Consider the following 19,732-nt stretch of genomic DNA (forward strand, 5'->3'; position numbering starts at 1 on the left):
AAATATAAACAAGTGTGTGTACAAAATATCAAGCAGACTGGATCATATACTCACCATCCTACTTATTGTGCTCTAGTCTGAATGGCGTTTCGTGTGGTGAGCGGAATGTTTGCTGCTCTGGACTAAATCCAGCTTCTTGCCGGCCTACAGGTCTGAGTAGTGTTGGCCCTGCGGGCCGTATTGTGGAGTGTGCAGAACAGGTGTTCCTTGGGGCCAAAATTGGCACACTCCCGGCTAACATGCTTGAGAAGACTTGCTGCTCCACGCTATAGTCAGATCCTTTCAGGCCAACAGCCCAGACCAGTGCTTGGTCCTGAAGGGTGTTTTGTTTAGACAGCACAACACTTGCTGCTCTGGGCCAGTATAGTCACTCTTCTGTCCAGCAGGAATGCGTAGACTGTGAACAAAAAGGTTACATGTTATCAAGATGTACCCGTATCGATAGGGGTAAAAAATATAAACAAGTGTGTGTACAAAATATCAAGCAGACTGGATCATATACTCACCATCCTACTTATTTTGCTCTAGTCTGAATGACGTTTCGTGTGGTGAGCGGAATGCTTGCTGCTCTGGACTAAATCCAGCTTCTTCCCAGCCTACAGGTCTGAGTAGTGCTGGCCCTGTGGGCCGTATTGTGGAGTGTGCAGAACAGGTGTTCCTTGGGGCCAAAATTGGCACACTCCCGGCTAACATGCTTGAGAAGACTTGCTGCTCCACGCTATAGTCAGATCCTTTCAGGCCAACAGCCCAGACCAGTGCTTGGTCCTGAAGGGTGTTTTGTTTAGACAGCACAACACTTGCTGCTCTGGGCCAGTATAGTCACTCTTCTGTCCAGCAGGAATGCGTAGACTGTGAACAAAAAGGTTACATGTTATCAAGATGTACCCGTATCGATAGGGGTAAAAAATATAAACAAGTGTGTGTACAAAATATCAAGCAGACTGGATCATATACTCACCATCCTACTTATTGTGCTCTAGTCTGAATGGCGTTTCGTGTGGTGAGCGGAATGTTTGCTGCTCTGGACTAAATCCAGCTTCTTGCCGGCCTACAGGTCTGAGTAGTGTTGGCCCTGCGGGCCGTATTGTGGAGTGTGCAGAACAGGTGTTCCTTGGGGCCAAAATTGGCACACTCCCGGCTAACATGCTTGAGAAGACTTGCTGCTCCACGCTATAGTCAGATCCTTTCAGGCCAACAGCCCAGACCAGTGCTTGGTCCTGAAGGGTGTTTTGTTTAGACAGCACAACACTTGCTGCTCTGGGCCAGTATAGTCACTCTTCTGTCCAGCAGCAATGCGTAGACTGTGAACAAAAAGGTTACATGTTATCAAGATGTACCCGTATCGATAGGGGTAAAAAATATAAACAAGTGTGTGTACAAAATATCAAGCAGACTGGATCATATACTCACCATCCTACTTAATGTGCTCTAGTCTGAATGGCGTTTCGTGTGGTGAGCGGAATGCTTGCTGCTCTGGACTAAAACCAGCTTCTTCCCGGCCTACAGGTCTGAGTAGTGCTGGCCCTGCGGGCCGTATTGTGGAGTGTGCAGAACAGGTGTTCCTTGGGGCAAATATTGGCACACTCCCGGCTAACATGCTTGAGAAGACTTGCTGCTCCACGCTATAGTCAGATCCTTTCAGGCCAACAGCCCAGACCAGTGCTTGGTCCTGAAGGGTGTTTTGTTTAGACAGCACAACACTTGCTGCTCTGGGCCAGTATAGTCACTTTTCTGTCCAGCAGGAATGCGTAGACTGTGAACAAAAATGTTACATGTTATCAAGATGTACCCGTATCGATAGGGATAAAAAATATTAACAAGTGTGTGTACAAAATATCAAGCAGACTGGATCATATACTCACCATCCTACTTAATGTGCTCTAGTCTGAATGGCGTTTCGTATGGTGAGCGGAATGCTTGCTGCTCTGGACTAAATCCAGCTTCTTGCCGGCCTACAGGTTTGAGTAGTGCTGGCCCTGCGGGCCGTATTGTGGAGTGTGCAGAACAGGTGTTCCTTGGGGCCAAAATTGGCACACTCCCAGCTAACATGCTTGAGAAGACTTGCTGCTCCACGCTATAGTCAGATCCTTTCAGGCCAACAGCCCAGACCAGTGCTTGGTCCTGAAGGGTGTTTTGTTTAGACAGCACAACACTTGCTGCTCTGGGCCAGTATAGTCACTCTTCTGTCCAGCAGCAATGCGTAGACTGTGAACAAAAAGGTTACATGTTATCAAGATGTACCCGTATCGATAGGGGTAAAAAATATAAACAAGTGTGTGTACAAAATATCAAGCAGACTGGATCATATACTCACCATCCTACTTAATGTGCTCTAGTCTGAATGGCGTTTCGTGTGGTGAGCGGAATGCTTGCTGCTCTGGACTAAATCCAGCTTCTTCCCGGCCTACAGGTTTGAGTAGTGCTGGCCCTGCGGGCCGTATTGTGGAGTGTGCAGAACAGGTGTTCCTTGGGGCCAAAATTGGCACACTCCCAGCTAACATGCTTGAGAAGACTTGCTGCTCCACGCTATAGTCAGATCCTTTCAGGCCAACAGCCCAGACCAGTGCTTGGTCCTGAAGGGTGTTTTGTTTAGACAGCACAACACTTGCTGCTCTGGGCCAGTATAGTCACTTTTCTGTCCAGCAGGAATGCGTAGACTGTGAACAAAAATGTTACATGTTATCAAGATGTACCCGTAACGATAGGGATAAAAAATATTAACAAGTGTGTGTACAAAATATCAAGCAGACTGGATCATATACTCACCATCCTACTTAATGTGCTCTAGTCTGAATGGCGTTTCGTATGGTGAGCGGAATGCTTGCTGCTCTGGACTAAATCCAGCTTCTTCCCGGCCTACAGGTTTGAGTAGTGCTGGCCCTGCGGGCCGTATTGTGGAGTGTGCAGAACAGGTGTTCCTTGGGGCCAAAATTGGCACACTCCCAGCTAACATGCTTGAGAAGACTTGCTGCTCCACGCTATAGTCAGATCCTTTCAGGCCAACAGCCCAGACCAGTGCTTGGTCCTGAAGGGTGTTTTGTTTAGACAGCACAACACTTGCTGCTCTGGGCCAGTATAGTCACTCTTCTGTCCAGCAGCAATGCGTAGACTGTGAACAAAAAGGTTACATGTTATCAAGATGTAGCCGTATCGATAGGGGTAAAAAATATAAACAAGTGTGTGTACAAAATATCAAGCAGACTGGATCATATACTTACCATCCTACTTATTGTGCTCTAGTCTGAATGGCGTTTCGTGTGGTGAGCGGAATGTTTGCTGCTCTGGACTAAATCCAGCTTCTTGCCGGCCTACAGGTCTGAGTAGTGTTGGCCCTGCGGGCCGTATTGTGGAGTGTGCAGAACAGGTGTTCCTTGGGGCCAAAATTGGCACACTCCCGGCTAACATGCTTGAGAAGACTTGCTGCTCCACGCTATAGTCAGATCCTTTCAGGCCAACAGCCCAGACCAGTGCTTGGTCCTGAAGGGTGTTTTGTTTAGACAGCACAACACTTGCTGCTCTGGGCCAGTATAGTCACTCTTCTGTCCAGCAGGAATGCGTAGACTGTGAACAAAAAGGTTACATGTTATCAAGATGTACCCGTATCGATAGGGGTAAAAAATATAAACAAGTGTGTGTACAAAATATCCAGCAGACTGGATCATATACTCACCATCCTACTTATTTTGCTCTAGTCTGAATGACGTTTCGTGTGGTGAGCGGAATGCTTGCTGCTCTGGACTAAATCCAGCTTCTTCCCAGCCTACAGGTCTGAGTAGTGCTGGCCCTGTGGGCCGTATTGTGGAGTGTGCAGAACAGGTGTTCCTTGGGGTCAAAATTGGCACACTCCCGGCTAACATGCTTGAGAAGACTTGCTGCTCCACGCTATAGTCAGATCCTTTCAGGCCAACAGCCCAGACCAGTGCTTGGTCCTGAAGGGTGTTTTGTTTAGACAGCACAACACTTGCTGCTCTGGGCCAGTATAGTCACTCTTCTGTCCAGCAGGAATGCGTAGACTGTGAACAAAAAGGTTACATGTTATCAAGATGTACCCGTATCGATAGGGGTAAAAAATATAAACAAGTGTGTGTACAAAATATCAAGCAGACTGGATCATATACTCACCATCCTACTTATTGTGCTCTAGTCTGAATGGCGTTTCGTGTGGTGAGCGGAATGTTTGCTGCTCTGGACTAAATCCAGCTTCTTGCCGGCCTACAGGTCTGAGTAGTGTTGGCCCTGCGGGCCGTATTGTGGAGTGTGCAGAACAGGTGTTCCTTGGGGCCAAAATTGGCACACTCCCGGCTAACATGCTTGAGAAGACTTGCTGCTCCACGCTATAGTCAGATCCTTTCAGGCCAACAGCCCAGACCAGTGCTTGGTCCTGAAGGGTGTTTTGTTTAGACAGCACAACACTTGCTGCTCTGGGCCAGTATAGTCACTCTTCTGTCCAGCAGCAATGCGTAGACTGTGAACAAAAAGGTTACATGTTATCAAGATGTACCCGTATCGATAGGGGTAAAAAATATAAACAAGTGTGTGTACAAAATATCAAGCAGACTGGATCATATACTCACCATCCTACTTAATGTGCTCTAGTCTGAATGGCGTTTCGTGTGGTGAGCGGAATGCTTGCTGCTCTGGACTAAAACCAGCTTCTTCCCGGCCTACAGGTCTGAGTAGTGCTGGCCCTGCGGGCCGTATTGTGGAGTGTGCAGAACAGGTGTTCCTTGGGGCAAATATTGGCACACTCCCGGCTAACATGCTTGAGAAGACTTGCTGCTCCACGCTATAGTCAGATCCTTTCAGGCCAACAGCCCAGACCAGTGCTTGGTCCTGAAGGGTGTTTTGTTTAGACAGCACAACACTTGCTGCTCTGGGCCAGTATAGTCACTTTTCTGTCCAGCAGGAATGCGTAGACTGTGAACAAAAATGTTACATGTTATCAAGATGTACCCGTATCGATAGGGATAAAAAATATTAACAAGTGTGTGTACAAAATATCAAGCAGACTGGATCATATACTCACCATCCTACTTAATGTGCTCTAGTCTGAATGGCGTTTCGTATGGTGAGCGGAATGCTTGCTGCTCTGGACTAAATCCAGCTTCTTGCCGGCCTACAGGTTTGAGTAGTGCTGGCCCTGCGGGCCGTATTGTGGAGTGTGCAGAACAGGTGTTCCTTGGGGCCAAAATTGGCACACTCCCAGCTAACATGCTTGAGAAGACTTGCTGCTCCACGCTATAGTCAGATCCTTTCAGGCCAACAGCCCAGACCAGTGCTTGGTCCTGAAGGGTGTTTTGTTTAGACAGCACAACACTTGCTGCTCTGGGCCAGTATAGTCACTCTTCTGTCCAGCAGCAATGCGTAGACTGTGAACAAAAAGGTTACATGTTATCAAGATGTACCCGTATCGATAGGGGTAAAAAATATAAACAAGTGTGTGTACAAAATATCAAGCAGACTGGATCATATACTCACCATCCTACTTAATGTGCTCTAGTCTGAATGGCGTTTCGTGTGGTGAGCGGAATGCTTGCTGCTCTGGACTAAATCCAGCTTCTTCCCGGCCTACAGGTTTGAGTAGTGCTGGCCCTGCGGGCCGTATTGTGGAGTGTGCAGAACAGGTGTTCCTTGGGGCCAAAATTGGCACACTCCCAGCTAACATGCTTGAGAAGACTTGCTGCTCCACGCTATAGTCAGATCCTTTCAGGCCAACAGCCCAGACCAGTGCTTGGTCCTGAAGGGTGTTTTGTTTAGACAGCACAACACTTGCTGCTCTGGGCCAGTATAGTCACTTTTCTGTCCAGCAGGAATGCGTAGACTGTGAACAAAAATGTTACATGTTATCAAGATGTACCCGTAACGATAGGGATAAAAAATATTAACAAGTGTGTGTACAAAATATCAAGCAGACTGGATCATATACTCACCATCCTACTTACTGTGCTCTAGTCTGAATGGCGTTTCGTATGGTGAGCGGAATGCTTGCTGCTCTGGACTAAATCCAGCTTCTTCCCGGCCTACAGGTTTGAGTAGTGCTGGCCCTGCGGGCCGTATTGTGGAGTGTGCAGAACAGGTGTTCCTTGGGGCCAAAATTGGCACACTCCCAGCTAACATGCTTGAGAAGACTTGCTGCTCCACGCTATAGTCAGATCCTTTCAGGCCAACAGCCCAGACCAGTGCTTGGTCCTGAAGGGTGTTTTGTTTAGACAGCACAACACTTGCTGCTCTGGGCCAGTATAGTCACTCTTCTGTCCAGCAGCAATGCGTAGACTGTGAACAAAAAGGTTACATGTTATCAAGATGTACCCGTATCGATAGGGGTAAAAAATATAAACAAGTGTGTGTACAAAATATCAAGCAGACTGGATCATATACTCACCATCCTACTTAATGTGCTCTAGTCTGAATGGCGTTTCGTGTGGTGAGCGGAATGCTTGCTGCTCTGGACTAAATCCAGCTTCTTCCCGGCCTACAGGTTTGAGTAGTGCTGGCCCTGCGGGCCGTATTGTGGAGTGTGCAGAACAGGTGTTCCTTGGGGCCAAAATTGGCACACTCCCGGCTAACATGCTTGAGAAGACTTGCTGCTCCACGCTATAGTCAGGTCCTTTCAGGCCAACAGCCCAGACCAGTGCTTGGTCCTGAAGGGTGTTTTGTTTAGACAGCACAACACTTGCTGCTCTGGGCCAGTATAGTCACTCTTCTGTCCAGCAGCAATGCGTAGACTGTGAACAAAAAGGTTACATGTTATCAAGATGTACCCGTATCGATAGGGGTAAAAAATATAAACAAGTGTGTGTACAAAATATCAAGCAGACTGGATCATATACTCACGATCCTACTTAATGTGCTCTAGTCTGAATGGCGTTTCGTGTGGTGAGCGGAATGCTTGCTGCTCTGGACTAAATCCAGCTTCTTCCCGGCCTACAGGTTTGAGTAGTGCTGGCCCTGCGGGCCGTATTGTGGAGTGTGCAGAACAGGCGTTCCTTGGGGCCAAAATTGGCACACTCCCAGCTAACATGCTTGAGAAGACTTGCTGCTCCACGCTATAGTCAGATCCTTTCAGGCCAACAGCCCAGACCAGTGCTTGGTCCTGAAGGGCGTTTTGTTTAGACAGCACAACACTTGCTGCTCTGGGCCAGTATAGTCACCCTTCTGTCCAGCAGGAATGCGTAGACTGTGAACAAAAAGGTTACATGTTATCAAGATGTACCCATATCGATAGGGGTAAAAAATATAAACAAGTGTGTGTACAAATATCAGGCAGACTGGATCATATACTCACCATCCTACTTATTGTGCTCTAGCCTGAATGGCGTTTCGCGTGGTGAGCGGAATACTTGCTGCTCTGGACTAAATTCAGCTTCTTCCCGGCCTACAGGTCTGAGTTGTGCTGGCCCTGCGGGCCGTATTGTGGAGTGTGCAGAACAGGTGTTCTTTGGGGCCAAAATTGGCACACTCCCGGCTAACATGCTTGAGAAGACTGCGAACAAAAGGGATAAAGTTTATGAAAATGTACCCAAATTGACAGAGCTAAAACAATATAAACAAGTTTATGAACGCAATATATCACAGCAGTGTTGATTGTATACTAACCAGTCTACTTCTCATGCTCAACCTCCAGCGAGCAGAATGCTGGCTCCACTTCGGGCAAAACAAATTCCTGTATATCTGACATGCCTGAGTGCACTGTAAAGAAAAAGATTAACTTTCATGAAAATGCACCCTTGTTTACAAAGGTAAGAAATATAAACTGGTGTAAGAACACAATAAAATTTACAAAACTGATTAGTTAGCTGTGCAGTAAATTTAATCTCAACTGTTTACACCAAGAGAGCTGTAAGTTTACAGTGTAGAAAACATCAGGTAAAATGTTATTATGATCAAAACACAAATGTCGCGTGAGTATCTACAGCAAATAGCTTAGTTCTTGTGTTACATGCTGAGCAGTGGTGGAGCAATTTTGTAGTGTTTTGGAGAGTGGATAGTAAGCATTTTATCCATTGCTGTAAATTTTATTTTATTTTATGCTGGTTAAGACAGTCATACAGCCATCCAACACACCATACAAGCAGTTCTATCTTTGCAGCATAAGTTCAGAAAATTTTCATCCCTCGACTACACTATCTCACACACACACACACACACGCACACACACACACACACACACACACACACACACACACACACAAACACACATTAATTTCAGAGTTGCTGACTGCATAGGTCATCACAGTGGGTTTATTTTTTTTTTTTTTTTTTGAGGAATAACTGTCTTATTTCCATATTGTCTGCAATGAGGATGCTCGATAATAGGTTCAAGGCAATGACATCGGTATCAGGCAGAAGCGGTGAGATGGTGGAAGGTCTCTTGTATCCCACATACAGAATGTGATGAAGTAGTATGCATGTTCCGTATTTCCGTCGCTGGTAGGCAAATACGATGTGGTTAACGTCATCTCACACTCTGTATTGCGATATAGTGAGCCCACTCTCCTAGTTATGTAAACATGTGGTTTAAATTGTTATTGCTTGAATTTTAGAAGTGCCAACTCTTCATAAGCACCTTGCACTATAGTTCACCTAATATACATGTGGAGTTGTCGTATATCCACTGCCTTATAAAAAAAGAGTGAAACTCGCAGAAACCATGGTCAGATAACAATGTAACTGCGTCTATGTTCACACAATCCATGCATTTAAAACTTCCTGACAGATTAAAACTGTGTGCCGGACGAAGACTCGAAGTCTTGAAGTTTCATATTAGCGCACACTCCTCTGCAGAGTGAAAATCTCATTCGGAATTCACGTATTTCTAAAAAATTTGTGTAGCAATTCTCTAAGACAGAATGGCCACCAAACTGTGTTAGTGGTGTTCATGTTTGGTGTTGTACCAGAACTGGTAGGATATATAAGGAACGTGAACAGCTTCAAATGTTGAGTGGTCACTGTAAATGACATTGATATGCTGCGTACACATGAGAGACAGCATTACCAGCTCCTGACTGGACTGAAGGTAGCCTCACAATGGGCGTCCATTGGGTTGGATGGTCAAATAATGCAGTGTCAAGATGTCACATTGGTTTAAAATTGAACACACACACACACACACACACACACACACACACACACACACACACACACACATGCGTAGGCTACTGTTTACACTACAACACAAATGGATCCATCTGGAGTGATGCCATGACTGGGAAGTACAGACTGCTCACGAATGGCTTTGCACTGAGTTCAGCAATAAATCGTTGTTCTACGTTACCCTGACGACTATGGTCAACGAGTGTGGTGGCGGCATGGGGAGTGGTCCCATTCATCCACTGGTTTGGATAGACACAATTTGTTTGCACCTGGTCTCATATTGAGAGGAGCTATCAGATATCATTTCAGGACATGGCTGGTAGAGATTAACTGAACTGTGATGGCACACTGGTTTGACATGGACATGCTGCACTATCATGCATTATCTCTCATGTGACAGTATCATGTTGCATTTTTTTAACAGCACAATGCCTATCTACACATGGACATATATCCTGTCTGCGTAACTGAGATACCCCTATGGCCTGCAAGATCCCTAGATCTATCTCTGATGGTGCATGATTTAGACCAGTTCAAACATCAACGACGTCGTCATTCCTGTATCCAGAATATCAAGTTCGATTACAATTGTTGTGGGTTGGGATACCTCAGGAGAAACCCTTTCTAACCAATTTAGATCATGCATCCAGGCAGGAGGGATTTCAGCATCTTGCTGATAAATGAAGTAATTTTGACTCAGTGTGTTAATCACTGAAATAGCATCATGTATCCTCTCAACTCATGAAATTTCATTTTGTCTCCTCCGCCTTTTCTGGGCATTTCTCTATTTTAGTCAAATATTGCAACTTGGACTCCACTACAGCGATGTCCTCTGATAGAGGAAGATGTTATCCGTTTGTGTCTTAATGCTTCATTTTATTTCGATTACAGATGACATGTTCTGGATCTCATCGTACTCTTGACTGCTCCTGATAATCTCTTATTTTGCTAACCTCTCAACCATGTTAGTCCAATTAGGATGACTATTTATCCTACCTGCAAAAAGGGACAAAAATATTGTTTCGGGCCATTGGAGGAAGTGTATCTAAAACAGTAAATTTTATCAATGGTGTTAGTTCCTCTGTGATGAATATTTATAGAAAGGGAACTAACAAGAACTTATTTGGAAATGAAAGTATTTGCATGTGTAAATGCAATTGGCTTCTTGCAGCATCAATTGACAGTGAAAGTAACATTTCAGAAGACGTTTCTATCCTTACATTTTTTCATTTTGACAACTGACTTTTCATGAATATGAATTTTTCACTTTTATTCATTAATTACTTCTTCTTCTTTTGAGACTGCCTTTGTTCTGCATCATGCACAGGGTTGGCAGTGTTTAGTACAGAACTGTCATGGTTAATTTTATGGGATGGCCGGATTACTTTCCTGCCACCACCCCATAACCCCCTCTCCCCCCTCTGGGATGGAATCAGTGTACCCCAGCTGCCTGCGATGAGAGTAAACCATGAAACAGTGCGAGCAAGAGAATCCTAAGACTTCGCCGTAAATATCTCAACTCTAGACAAAGGAGTGCACCTCTTGTGGGTTAATTTTAAGGGGTTGCCAGATTACTGGACTGGGTGCATGTATTGGTTCAGTACAGAATTGTGTCATAAAACTGTTGACCCAGTCCTGACACAAGCTAGCTAGTCCACAGCTGATGTAACTGGTCCTTGATATCCTGGATAGTTTCACTGGGATTGAGATGGCGTACGAGCTGATGTCTCATATATTCTAGTGGGTACAGAGCTAATAACTAAACATAACACAGAGAGCTGATGGGGACGCATGTTGCATGTGGACGATCGTTGTCCTCTTGAAAAATGGCGCCATGATACTGTCTCATAGAAGGCACCATATGAAAATGCAGGATGTAAGTGACATACTATTGTGCTGTCAGAGTTCCCTTGGTCAATACCAGCCATGACCAGAAGTGATACCCGATTTTTCCCTACACTGGAAGAATCATACAGTAATACTCCAAATGCAGCCTTTTGTGTTGTAGTGTTAATGCCAGCCCACACATGGCATAGTAATCCCCTAGTCTGGCTGCTGGTTGTCTCTGACCAATGTTGCAGGATGACACAGAATGTAGAGGGAGTCCATTAACTGTTCTCAGATAGCAGACAAGGATATCTAAGGGTTACAATATGTTTCGTGCACAATAAGGAGAATCTCCCTTGTGGTGTAATCATAAGTGTTTCATTGGAATCATGATGATGAGTATGCCTGCCCTCATATTCCCTGCCATGCAGGATTAGCCGAGCGGTCTAAGGCGCTGCAGTCATGGACTGTGTGGCTGGTCCTGGTGGAGGTGGGAGTCCTCCCTCGGGCATGGGTGTGTGTGTTTCTCCTTAGGATAAGTTAGGTTAAGTAGTGTGTAAGCTTAGGGACAGATGACCTTAGCAGTTAAGTCCCATAAGATTTCACACACATTTTATTCACATTCATATTCCCTTGCAGTCCACCACCGGGCCACTGTCACATCTGAATGTTTCAAAAACTTACACCTGCCATGAGGACTCTTTGAATCTCTGTCAGGCGCTATAACTCCATTTCACATCAGTTCACAGAGTCTCTGTGCCCTTCACAGTCATCACTTAATGTTGACACTGTTTTGCCTCTTATAATTTTACCAGGCCTAGTAACAACACTAAATATGAACAACAGTAATGCAAGTATGTATGTACGGTGTCTGTTCTTTCTAACATATCCAAAAGAACAGACACCTCAAAATAATATCTTCTGTGGGGATGCACTTACTTGTCTGAATACTTGTGCGACTCATGTGATGGGTGATAATGGACAGAGGACACTACATCTGTAGTGTGTGGCATGTAGGAATTTGGGCAGGGCAGGAGCTGTGGTCAGGTGCCTTAAGTGATTAAAGGAACTGCTATAGAGAAGTGGAGCATCCGGATTCGAGTTCTGGTCCAACACAAATTTTCACATGTCGCCATTGGATTTAATACAATGCCTGTATGTAGCTATGTCTGTAAGATTTCTAACACTAGGGCACTCTGGTGGGCCATTCTACCAGTCACAGAGAACTGCCACTCTAATCGTTTACTTACCATCGATGGTGTACAGGTATACAAAGTCACACTTGACATCCAGCCAAGTCTTCTGGGTGCTTCATTAATTAATTTATTTATTTTCAGGCAATATAATTTGTAGTCAGTTTGGAAGTGATTTTGTTAAATATGTGCTTTGTCAACTATCTGTCGACCTAACTGTTGATATCGCAGTGGAAGAGTACTGCATTAAGATTCTACAGTTTGATGGAATGGTAGACATCACTGTCTTCCCAACTCCTTTGTCGCGCCCGCCCTGCTCCGCCCCCCCCACCCTTTTTCTGTGCCCTCTTCCTTTATTGGCTTCCCCCTCCCCCTTACTTGCCCCCCCCCCCCCCCAACCCCGACCACTCCATACCCATATGCCATTGTACTCTATAGTGCAGTATTTTCCGTGAGTGTTCAGTGTTGTACGTCCCCTTTTTAAAGTGTTGTGAACAGAAACCAGACTGTCACCATGTTTTTTAATTGTGCCTGTCTGTTTCCTAAGCGTTTTTAATCAGCCTCACTGACCTCTTTGCTTTTTATTTTTCTTCACAACTTTTTTGCCATGTACAAGTTTTAAACAGTCACCATTTTATCACCTCTTTATACTGTTATATCATCTAATTATGTTTTTTAAATTTATCTGTAGGCTGCAGAGCGGCGTATTATGCTGCTGCCAGCCTGCCCCCCTTCTGGGGGGAGGGGGGGAATCAAAATACAATAAAGGAAGAAATAAATAAAGAAAGAAAAAAGGGTAGACATCTCGCAGGAAACGAATTTTTATCTTAAGAACCAGTTTCGAAATGGGTGTTCAATGTTGCGAATGTAGAAGCGAAATGCCCTAAGGAGAAACTTCAAAAGTGCATTTAAAAAGCTCAAAGTCAGTTCACAGGTCTCTCAGCAAAGATGAATTTCTGTAGGTTAGCCATGGATCAATCACTACTCCCTGGAGAAAAAAAAGTGAACTTAAAACAGTAGTTTTGCGAAAATGGTAAATACCGTTTTGCTAATGATTGAAGTGGCAGAACTTCATTAAGATTGGCACAAAAATCATATGCTACTTAATGTGGGGCGGTTGACTATACTTTTGCTATCGCATTAACCAGAGCTCGTTTCTGATTTAATTCACTATGTGCTTGGGTCAAAACCGGAGCACAAAAAAAGAACCTGCGACAATTTTATCATCTGCGAATAAGTTCTTTACTCAGACAGAGGTATCGAGGAAACCTCATCAGAAGCGCTTGCTACAGTCAAATGACATGTTTCATCCACATTTAAACTTATTCGGCACAGAAAAGTGTAAGAATCTATCTAACCTTCACAGCTCCATGAAGCCAACTAGAGTTCTGAGACCTATAGCTATATACGATCATAGACTTTGGATGAAACTTCTGAAGTTCCTCTAACGGTTTCCATAATTTTTGCATTCGCTGGCAAAATTCTGCAGACTGAAGCAAAGGCTAGGTCACAGGATTGGGTCTAAACAGTACAGTGCTTGCCTCACATGAACGTTTGTGACTTTTCCAGGGTGTGGTACAGGTGTGCAGGAAGTAGCGGCGCCTACTAAATTGCATACAAGAAGTTGCCCCACTTACCAGCGACAAGGCTCAGGGTGTCCACGGACATCTCTCTTGCAACACCCTCCTCTGCTGCTGCTGCTGCTGCTGCTGGTGGCGGTGGTGGTGGTGGTGGTGGTGCAGCAAGTGGCCCAGACCAATCTTCGTTCTTCGCTACCCGTTCATCAGACTTGCTGCAAGGACGAGAAACATGCTTCAGTATATGACCAGACTGCACATTGACTAACGTTTCTACAACTTCCACTACTATGGACACCCTGGTAATAAAAAAGAGAGTCATGCTCATTAGATTAGCACAGCTAACGAAAGCTCTTAGTGCTCTGCCTAATTTTGAAGAATGTCTTTGGCCTAGCTTGTCCTCAGACTAGTTTCCCTAAGGTTCTTCCACTCTAGTTCTAGGACTGTTTGCTGGCGTTATATCTTGACGAACCATTCCTTAACAGTGGTTGGAATTTTTAACGCTTGCCTTCCAGATTACTTGTGTTGACACATGCTATTGAAGAAAAAAGTGAGTCACATGTGTGGCCTAGGATTTAGATGAAGTGGCGTTTGGACTGAGAGCTGTGTACGTGTGGGACTCAATTTATTTTGTTTAACATCAACAGACTAGAAATACAGTTTCCTTAAGTAAGATATTTCTGTAGCCTATAAAGATCCCAACACTGGGCTCCAAACAACCAATAAAAAGTATCTTCCATCAAATAACCTTACCTTAGGACAATCGTACACAGCTAACAATGACAAAAATTTACAATGCTTGGCACATAACGAGTAATTATATGTGAGACAACTTCAGTAGCAAAAGACAGAATATAAAAACACACTATTACCTAACTAGGATCATAACACAAAACTGCGTATTTGTTTACTACCAACACTGTCACCATATAATACCACAACGAACTACACATTATGCTCTGTAAAAGTTCATTTGCACAGCAGCTCTCTCAACAAGAGAGTTATGTTCACAGCATAATTTAAGCTGACATTTTAGGATCAAAACAATTAATCACACTCACATCATGTAGTTAACAAACTAAAGTGCTCTCACTCACTGCACACACACACACACTTCTATGTGCAATCAATAACCAACCACACCTTGTCACACAACAACCACAGACTTGCAAGTGGAACGCTTTTGCTATCAGATGTACCCAATGTACAGCTAGTATACCACACGATACACTGTACCAACCATAAAGTCACCAGCATGCAACTGTCAGCTGCAAAAGTTCTCAGTTAGTGCTCCTCTTGATATGCCGAAGCCAGGTTCTCTGCCTCAACTGGGATCACTGTCCATCTGGCTGTGAACAGGCACCAACCACTCCACCAAGTTGTTGTGTCCACACAGCGGCCATGCCCCTCACAGACTGTAGTGACATTCAGGTGACAGAAGTGTAGTGCATCAAATTCTTGAGTTCCTCAGGAACAATTCTGCCCAGAACCTGCACATTCATCTCCATGTAGCTGCTCAGTAACTCCAACATCTTCAGGTCCACCCCACGGTATGGACACATTGGCCACCATGACATTTTGGCTGCTGGTTCTTCGCTGTAGGCTTATTCGCCTCATAAAAATTGGTGATTGTGCTGGAAGACATTGCTGGTTCCTCTAGTTGCAGCTGACTCATTATACCACCACACATGCTCGATACTAGCTCGACCACAGTGGCACTCACAGCAGTCACATATCTGGGCTGTCTGCCATCTTGGGTCCACAGAATGACACTCCATTCAAACTTACTCTCTGGACACAGCAAAATAAATCATACCACTCGTCTTGGCACCCATGGTTGGGATACACTGAACAGAAGAGCATACATGGCATAGGATCTGTGATATCAGTACATATGTCACAATTTAGCCAATGTTGTGAGGACACAGCACCGATTCAAGAAAAATCACTACCTCTACAGCCTTTCGTCGACATGTGAACACTGTATTTATACTGTAATTTGTTATTGTCAACTGTCGTGGCTTGTGACTGTGGATTGATGGATAATAATGCAGCGACTATTAGCCATTTTAATGCTGGACGACAGCATCCTGCCAACAGCCATATCGCCATATCCCTGTGGCAGACAATTCATCGCTCCACATGTGTACCTACACTCACTGCACAAAACAAGCACCGAAATTGCTGTGGGCACAAGAAAAATGTTATGGTTCTATGTCCCCTTGATGCTAAGAGTGCTGCAGGTTGGGCACAAGGCTGGATTGGGAAAGGATGGGGATGGACAGGTAAGGAAACTGGTTGCTTTCTTTCTGAGGGAATCATCTAGAAATTTACTGTAAGCTATTTAGGGACATCACAGAAACCCCAAGACAGGTTTGTGAGGGATGGAGCTGGAACTTCTGTATTGTCAAACGCAAGTCCAGTGTCTGACCACAGCACCACCTCGCTCAGTCCCAACTATCTTATCAAGAGGTGTGAAGTGTACTCTGAATTGCCGACAGTGGTCGAAGTGTTGGAGATCGGAAGAATATTTGCCCTATAAGCTTGGAAAATACACATCAGGAGTAATGTGTCACGATATAAGTTGGTGCACGCCAATGGCAGTGATCAAATTCGTTCAAGCCACATGTTCAGTACGCAGGATGAAAAGAGGTGTTTGATGCACTACTATCATCTTCTCCCGGCCATCAGTGCCTTAACCTACTGTTTGATTATAAGTGCGTAAATCTGTTTCACCACCTTTACCGCCCAGTGTTGACTTGTAGTTTCAGGAGTCCAATTCATTACTTTTGTCAGTTAAGTGTGAATGCTTTGAGGAACACTCCCCACACATGAGGCCACTTGTGTAAGTTTTCATGTCATATGACACTGGTCCTATTAAGTACACCTGGGAGAGCATCGAGCGAGATGTCTATGTCTTGGAGATAACTCCAGCTGATCTACTCCAGTTGTGGTAGCAGTTCGACTTCGCAGAATCTTCTCTCTGTTAGACGAAGCATTGTTTTTAAAGATACAATGACACTCCATCCAGCAGTGGGCGGGAGGACCACAGGGCAGGTAGAGATCTGTATAGCTCATTTCCACGTAGGAGCTTTTCATTCCAAATAAAACTGTATGACGTATTTGTGTTTCTCTGGAAAATAAACCGGGGCCAAAAAGACAAAAAGTTGTTAATAATTTTATAAATGTTGCCTATATAGACGTTACATACATGAAGATTCAGAGAATTTGGACACGCCTTTGGAACCAGCCTCTGCGGCTGTAGCTATGAACAGGATGTGTAGGCGTTCAGTCTATGACTTTTCCGTATAATTCCTAATGATACGAGATGTTTCCATAGGTTTCCATCAGACTGATGTTCAGACATAGTCTTGCATACTCTCTGGTCACCAGACTATATGTCTGCGCCCTGGTTTCAATGCCCAGGCATTCTGCAGAGACATGTTGAATTACTGGGTACAAAAGTGTCAGTTGTGGTTCGTTGGTCATATTGTGACAACATGTTTATTGCCCTCTGGTTTGATACTGGAGAAGAAGGAGTTAGCTGTGATATCTGCTGTCACTTCCTCTTTCACCATCAAGCACAGAAAGTCACCTCTACACTCTACACAGCTTCATTACAACCCTCTGCACTAGACAAATTCATATGATACAGCACTTGTATATACACAAGGATTGCTGCAAATGTATGTGAAGAAGATATCCCTTCCCAGTAGTGGCCTAAACCACATTCTGGAGTCCTGAAGCCTACATCATCCTGGGACATATCATCATTTCTTTGACATCTGGTACAGTCAGGGATTTGGGGCCCCAGAGTAAGTCCTCATACTCGTTTAATTTTGATGATGAAAGGAATGTAATCAAAAGGAATGTACTTTACCTGTGACCAGGCAAAGTACTTAGAAATATCTATGGATAATGTAAAGTAAAAGTAAAAAGCTAAAATGGGTCTTACCGATCCAGGACGATACAGGTCCACCAGAGGAACCTGAAACATGAGAAGTTTAAATATTAGACTGTATACTGCAGTAAACGCAAGACAGTCAGAGTGTGTTACAGTGCGTGCGACAAGTGTTTCCGTGTCACTGTCTGTATGAGCAGGCTGTGTGGCCAGCCTCGTTCTGGTACGGCCCTGCTATCTGCTTCTGCTGTCTGCCGTCTGTGTTATGAGGAGCTCCTGCAGCAAAGAGGCTGCCACCTCTCTTGTCAGCGCCTGTTCATACACTGGGAAGGACTTCCACACCTCCAACTGTTTTGTCAAGTACAAAACTCAAACCACTCTTCCAGCTGTACCTTAACCATCGTCCCTTCCGATTTATAAACGTTTACATATTTTAAGGGCTTTTAGTAATTAACAGAAGATTTGAAAATGAAAGTAAAATTTAATTGTAAAAGCTGTAGAAGTTGGCCTATATGTGAGACACGTTAATACTACGCATGAGAAAAATCTAAAACAGTTCTGCATACTGTATATTTGTATATTTAAGCACCTACCTACATCCTAAGATACCTATGGCAAAATAATTAACATTTATGTAGATCTCGTTTCCCCAGGGTTGTGTCTTATGTGACTTGTTCATCTCTCCCAGACAAACGTTATTTTAAATAAATTTTTGTCAGTAATGTCGTAGGAACCAGTTTGGGAAAAGATTTGATCTTGGAGACAGATATTTATTTTATTCAAGGTAACAATTCAAGCCACAGCAGTCAGTGGGACTTAGGTTAAGTGTCTTTATTTCTTTATTCAACAGTTTTTGTAGGAACAGTTCCCCTTAGCATCTGATACTTCGCCACATGTGAAATGAATCCCAGTCAGTATCTCTTTTTCCGATGCGTGGAAATAAATAAGGGAGATTGATTATTTGGACAGCGCTTTCAGGGATGCGCAATATCAACGATCCTTCCATTGTTGCTTCAAGGAAGGAAGACTATAGACTGAAGTTTGGTCGACTGAACGATATTTAGAGTCGGAACACTTTCTTCACTAAACAGAAAAGAAGAAGTAAACTATCATTGTTTGCTAGAACCTTAACCCTCTATTCACCTCAAATGACATCCGACGTATATATCTATATAACTGCTCTCCAATTCACACTGAAGTGCTTGACAGATGGTTCATCGAACCTCCTTCACACTATTTCTCTACCGTTCCACTCACTAAGAGCACATGGTAATAACGAACATTTCAATCTTTCTGTGCAAGCTCTGACGTCCTTATTTTATTACAATGATCATTTCTCCCTATGAATGTGGGTGTTCACAAAATATTCTCGCACTTGTAGCAGAACACAGTATATTGAAATGTCATGGGAAATTTTCACTGCAATGAAAAATGCTATTGTTTTACTCGTTGTCACCCCAACTCAAAAATAGTAGGCCAAGAGCCGTGTCTGTGCATTTTGTTAGTGTGGATTGCCTGCATCAGAGGCTAGTAGGCACTCAGGATCAACCTGTTGTACTGACAGGTCATTAGCCTAGTGTTTTACTAACATGATCCTTCCTTTTGATTGACAGTTCCTTAACAGATTGTTCCCCACCTCTCCCTCTCCTCCCCTCTGAGCCCTCAGGAAACCTCCAACCCACCCCCTCCCCTCACTGAGACAGGTACACTTGCAGCTCTGAGTTATTTGAATAGTCCCCTCTCATTCTTCTCAATATCGTTGACTACTTAGTTAAACTGATCAATTAGTCCTACCTCTCTGGTAAACATCCCCATCCCTCCGGCCCCCCCCCCCTCCCCACCCTTCCCCTACCGGAAAATTGGTGGCTCTGCGATGGAGAGGAAGGACCTCATAACAGGAAATTCAAGGGTATATTGTTTATTTATAAAAAAATCAGTTTGTGCGGTTGGATTTCTCTCGTTCGTTGTTCTCTGCTGTTAGGAAAGATGCAGGCCGTGCAAGAAGTAATCACATTGAAACTTCCTGGCAGATTAAAACTGTGTGCCGGACCGAGACTCGAACTCCCGAGTTCGAGTCTCGGTCCGGCACACAGTTTTAATCTACCAGGAAGTTTTGTATCAGCGCACACTCCACTGCAGAG

At 44.3% G+C, this 19,732-nt stretch overlaps 1 protein-coding gene across 5 annotated transcripts in view; it reads right to left on the reverse strand.

Annotated features, from left to right (window-relative positions):
* Window positions 1-19,732, reverse strand: part of LOC126438132 (uncharacterized) — a 1,198,954-nt gene that overhangs the window by 396,036 nt on the left and 783,186 nt on the right. For 2 of the 5 annotated variants that reach the window (XM_050090514.1, XM_050090515.1), the window contains exon 4: window positions 17,646-17,678. The exons of 1 other annotated variant lie outside the window; for it this stretch is intronic. In XM_050090514.1, the coding sequence (XP_049946471.1) occupies window positions 17,646-17,678 (33 nt within the window). Of the gene's footprint in view, window positions 1-13,890; window positions 13,906-17,645; window positions 17,679-19,732 lie in introns of those variants that run through there. 2 more of the 5 variants (XM_050090517.1, XM_050090518.1) reach the window with 2 other exon arrangements.

Source organism: Schistocerca serialis, unplaced genomic scaffold (genome assembly GCF_023864345.2).
Source record: "Schistocerca serialis cubense isolate TAMUIC-IGC-003099 unplaced genomic scaffold, iqSchSeri2.2 HiC_scaffold_1261, whole genome shotgun sequence".
NCBI classification, from domain to species: domain Eukaryota; kingdom Metazoa; phylum Arthropoda; class Insecta; order Orthoptera; family Acrididae; genus Schistocerca; species Schistocerca serialis.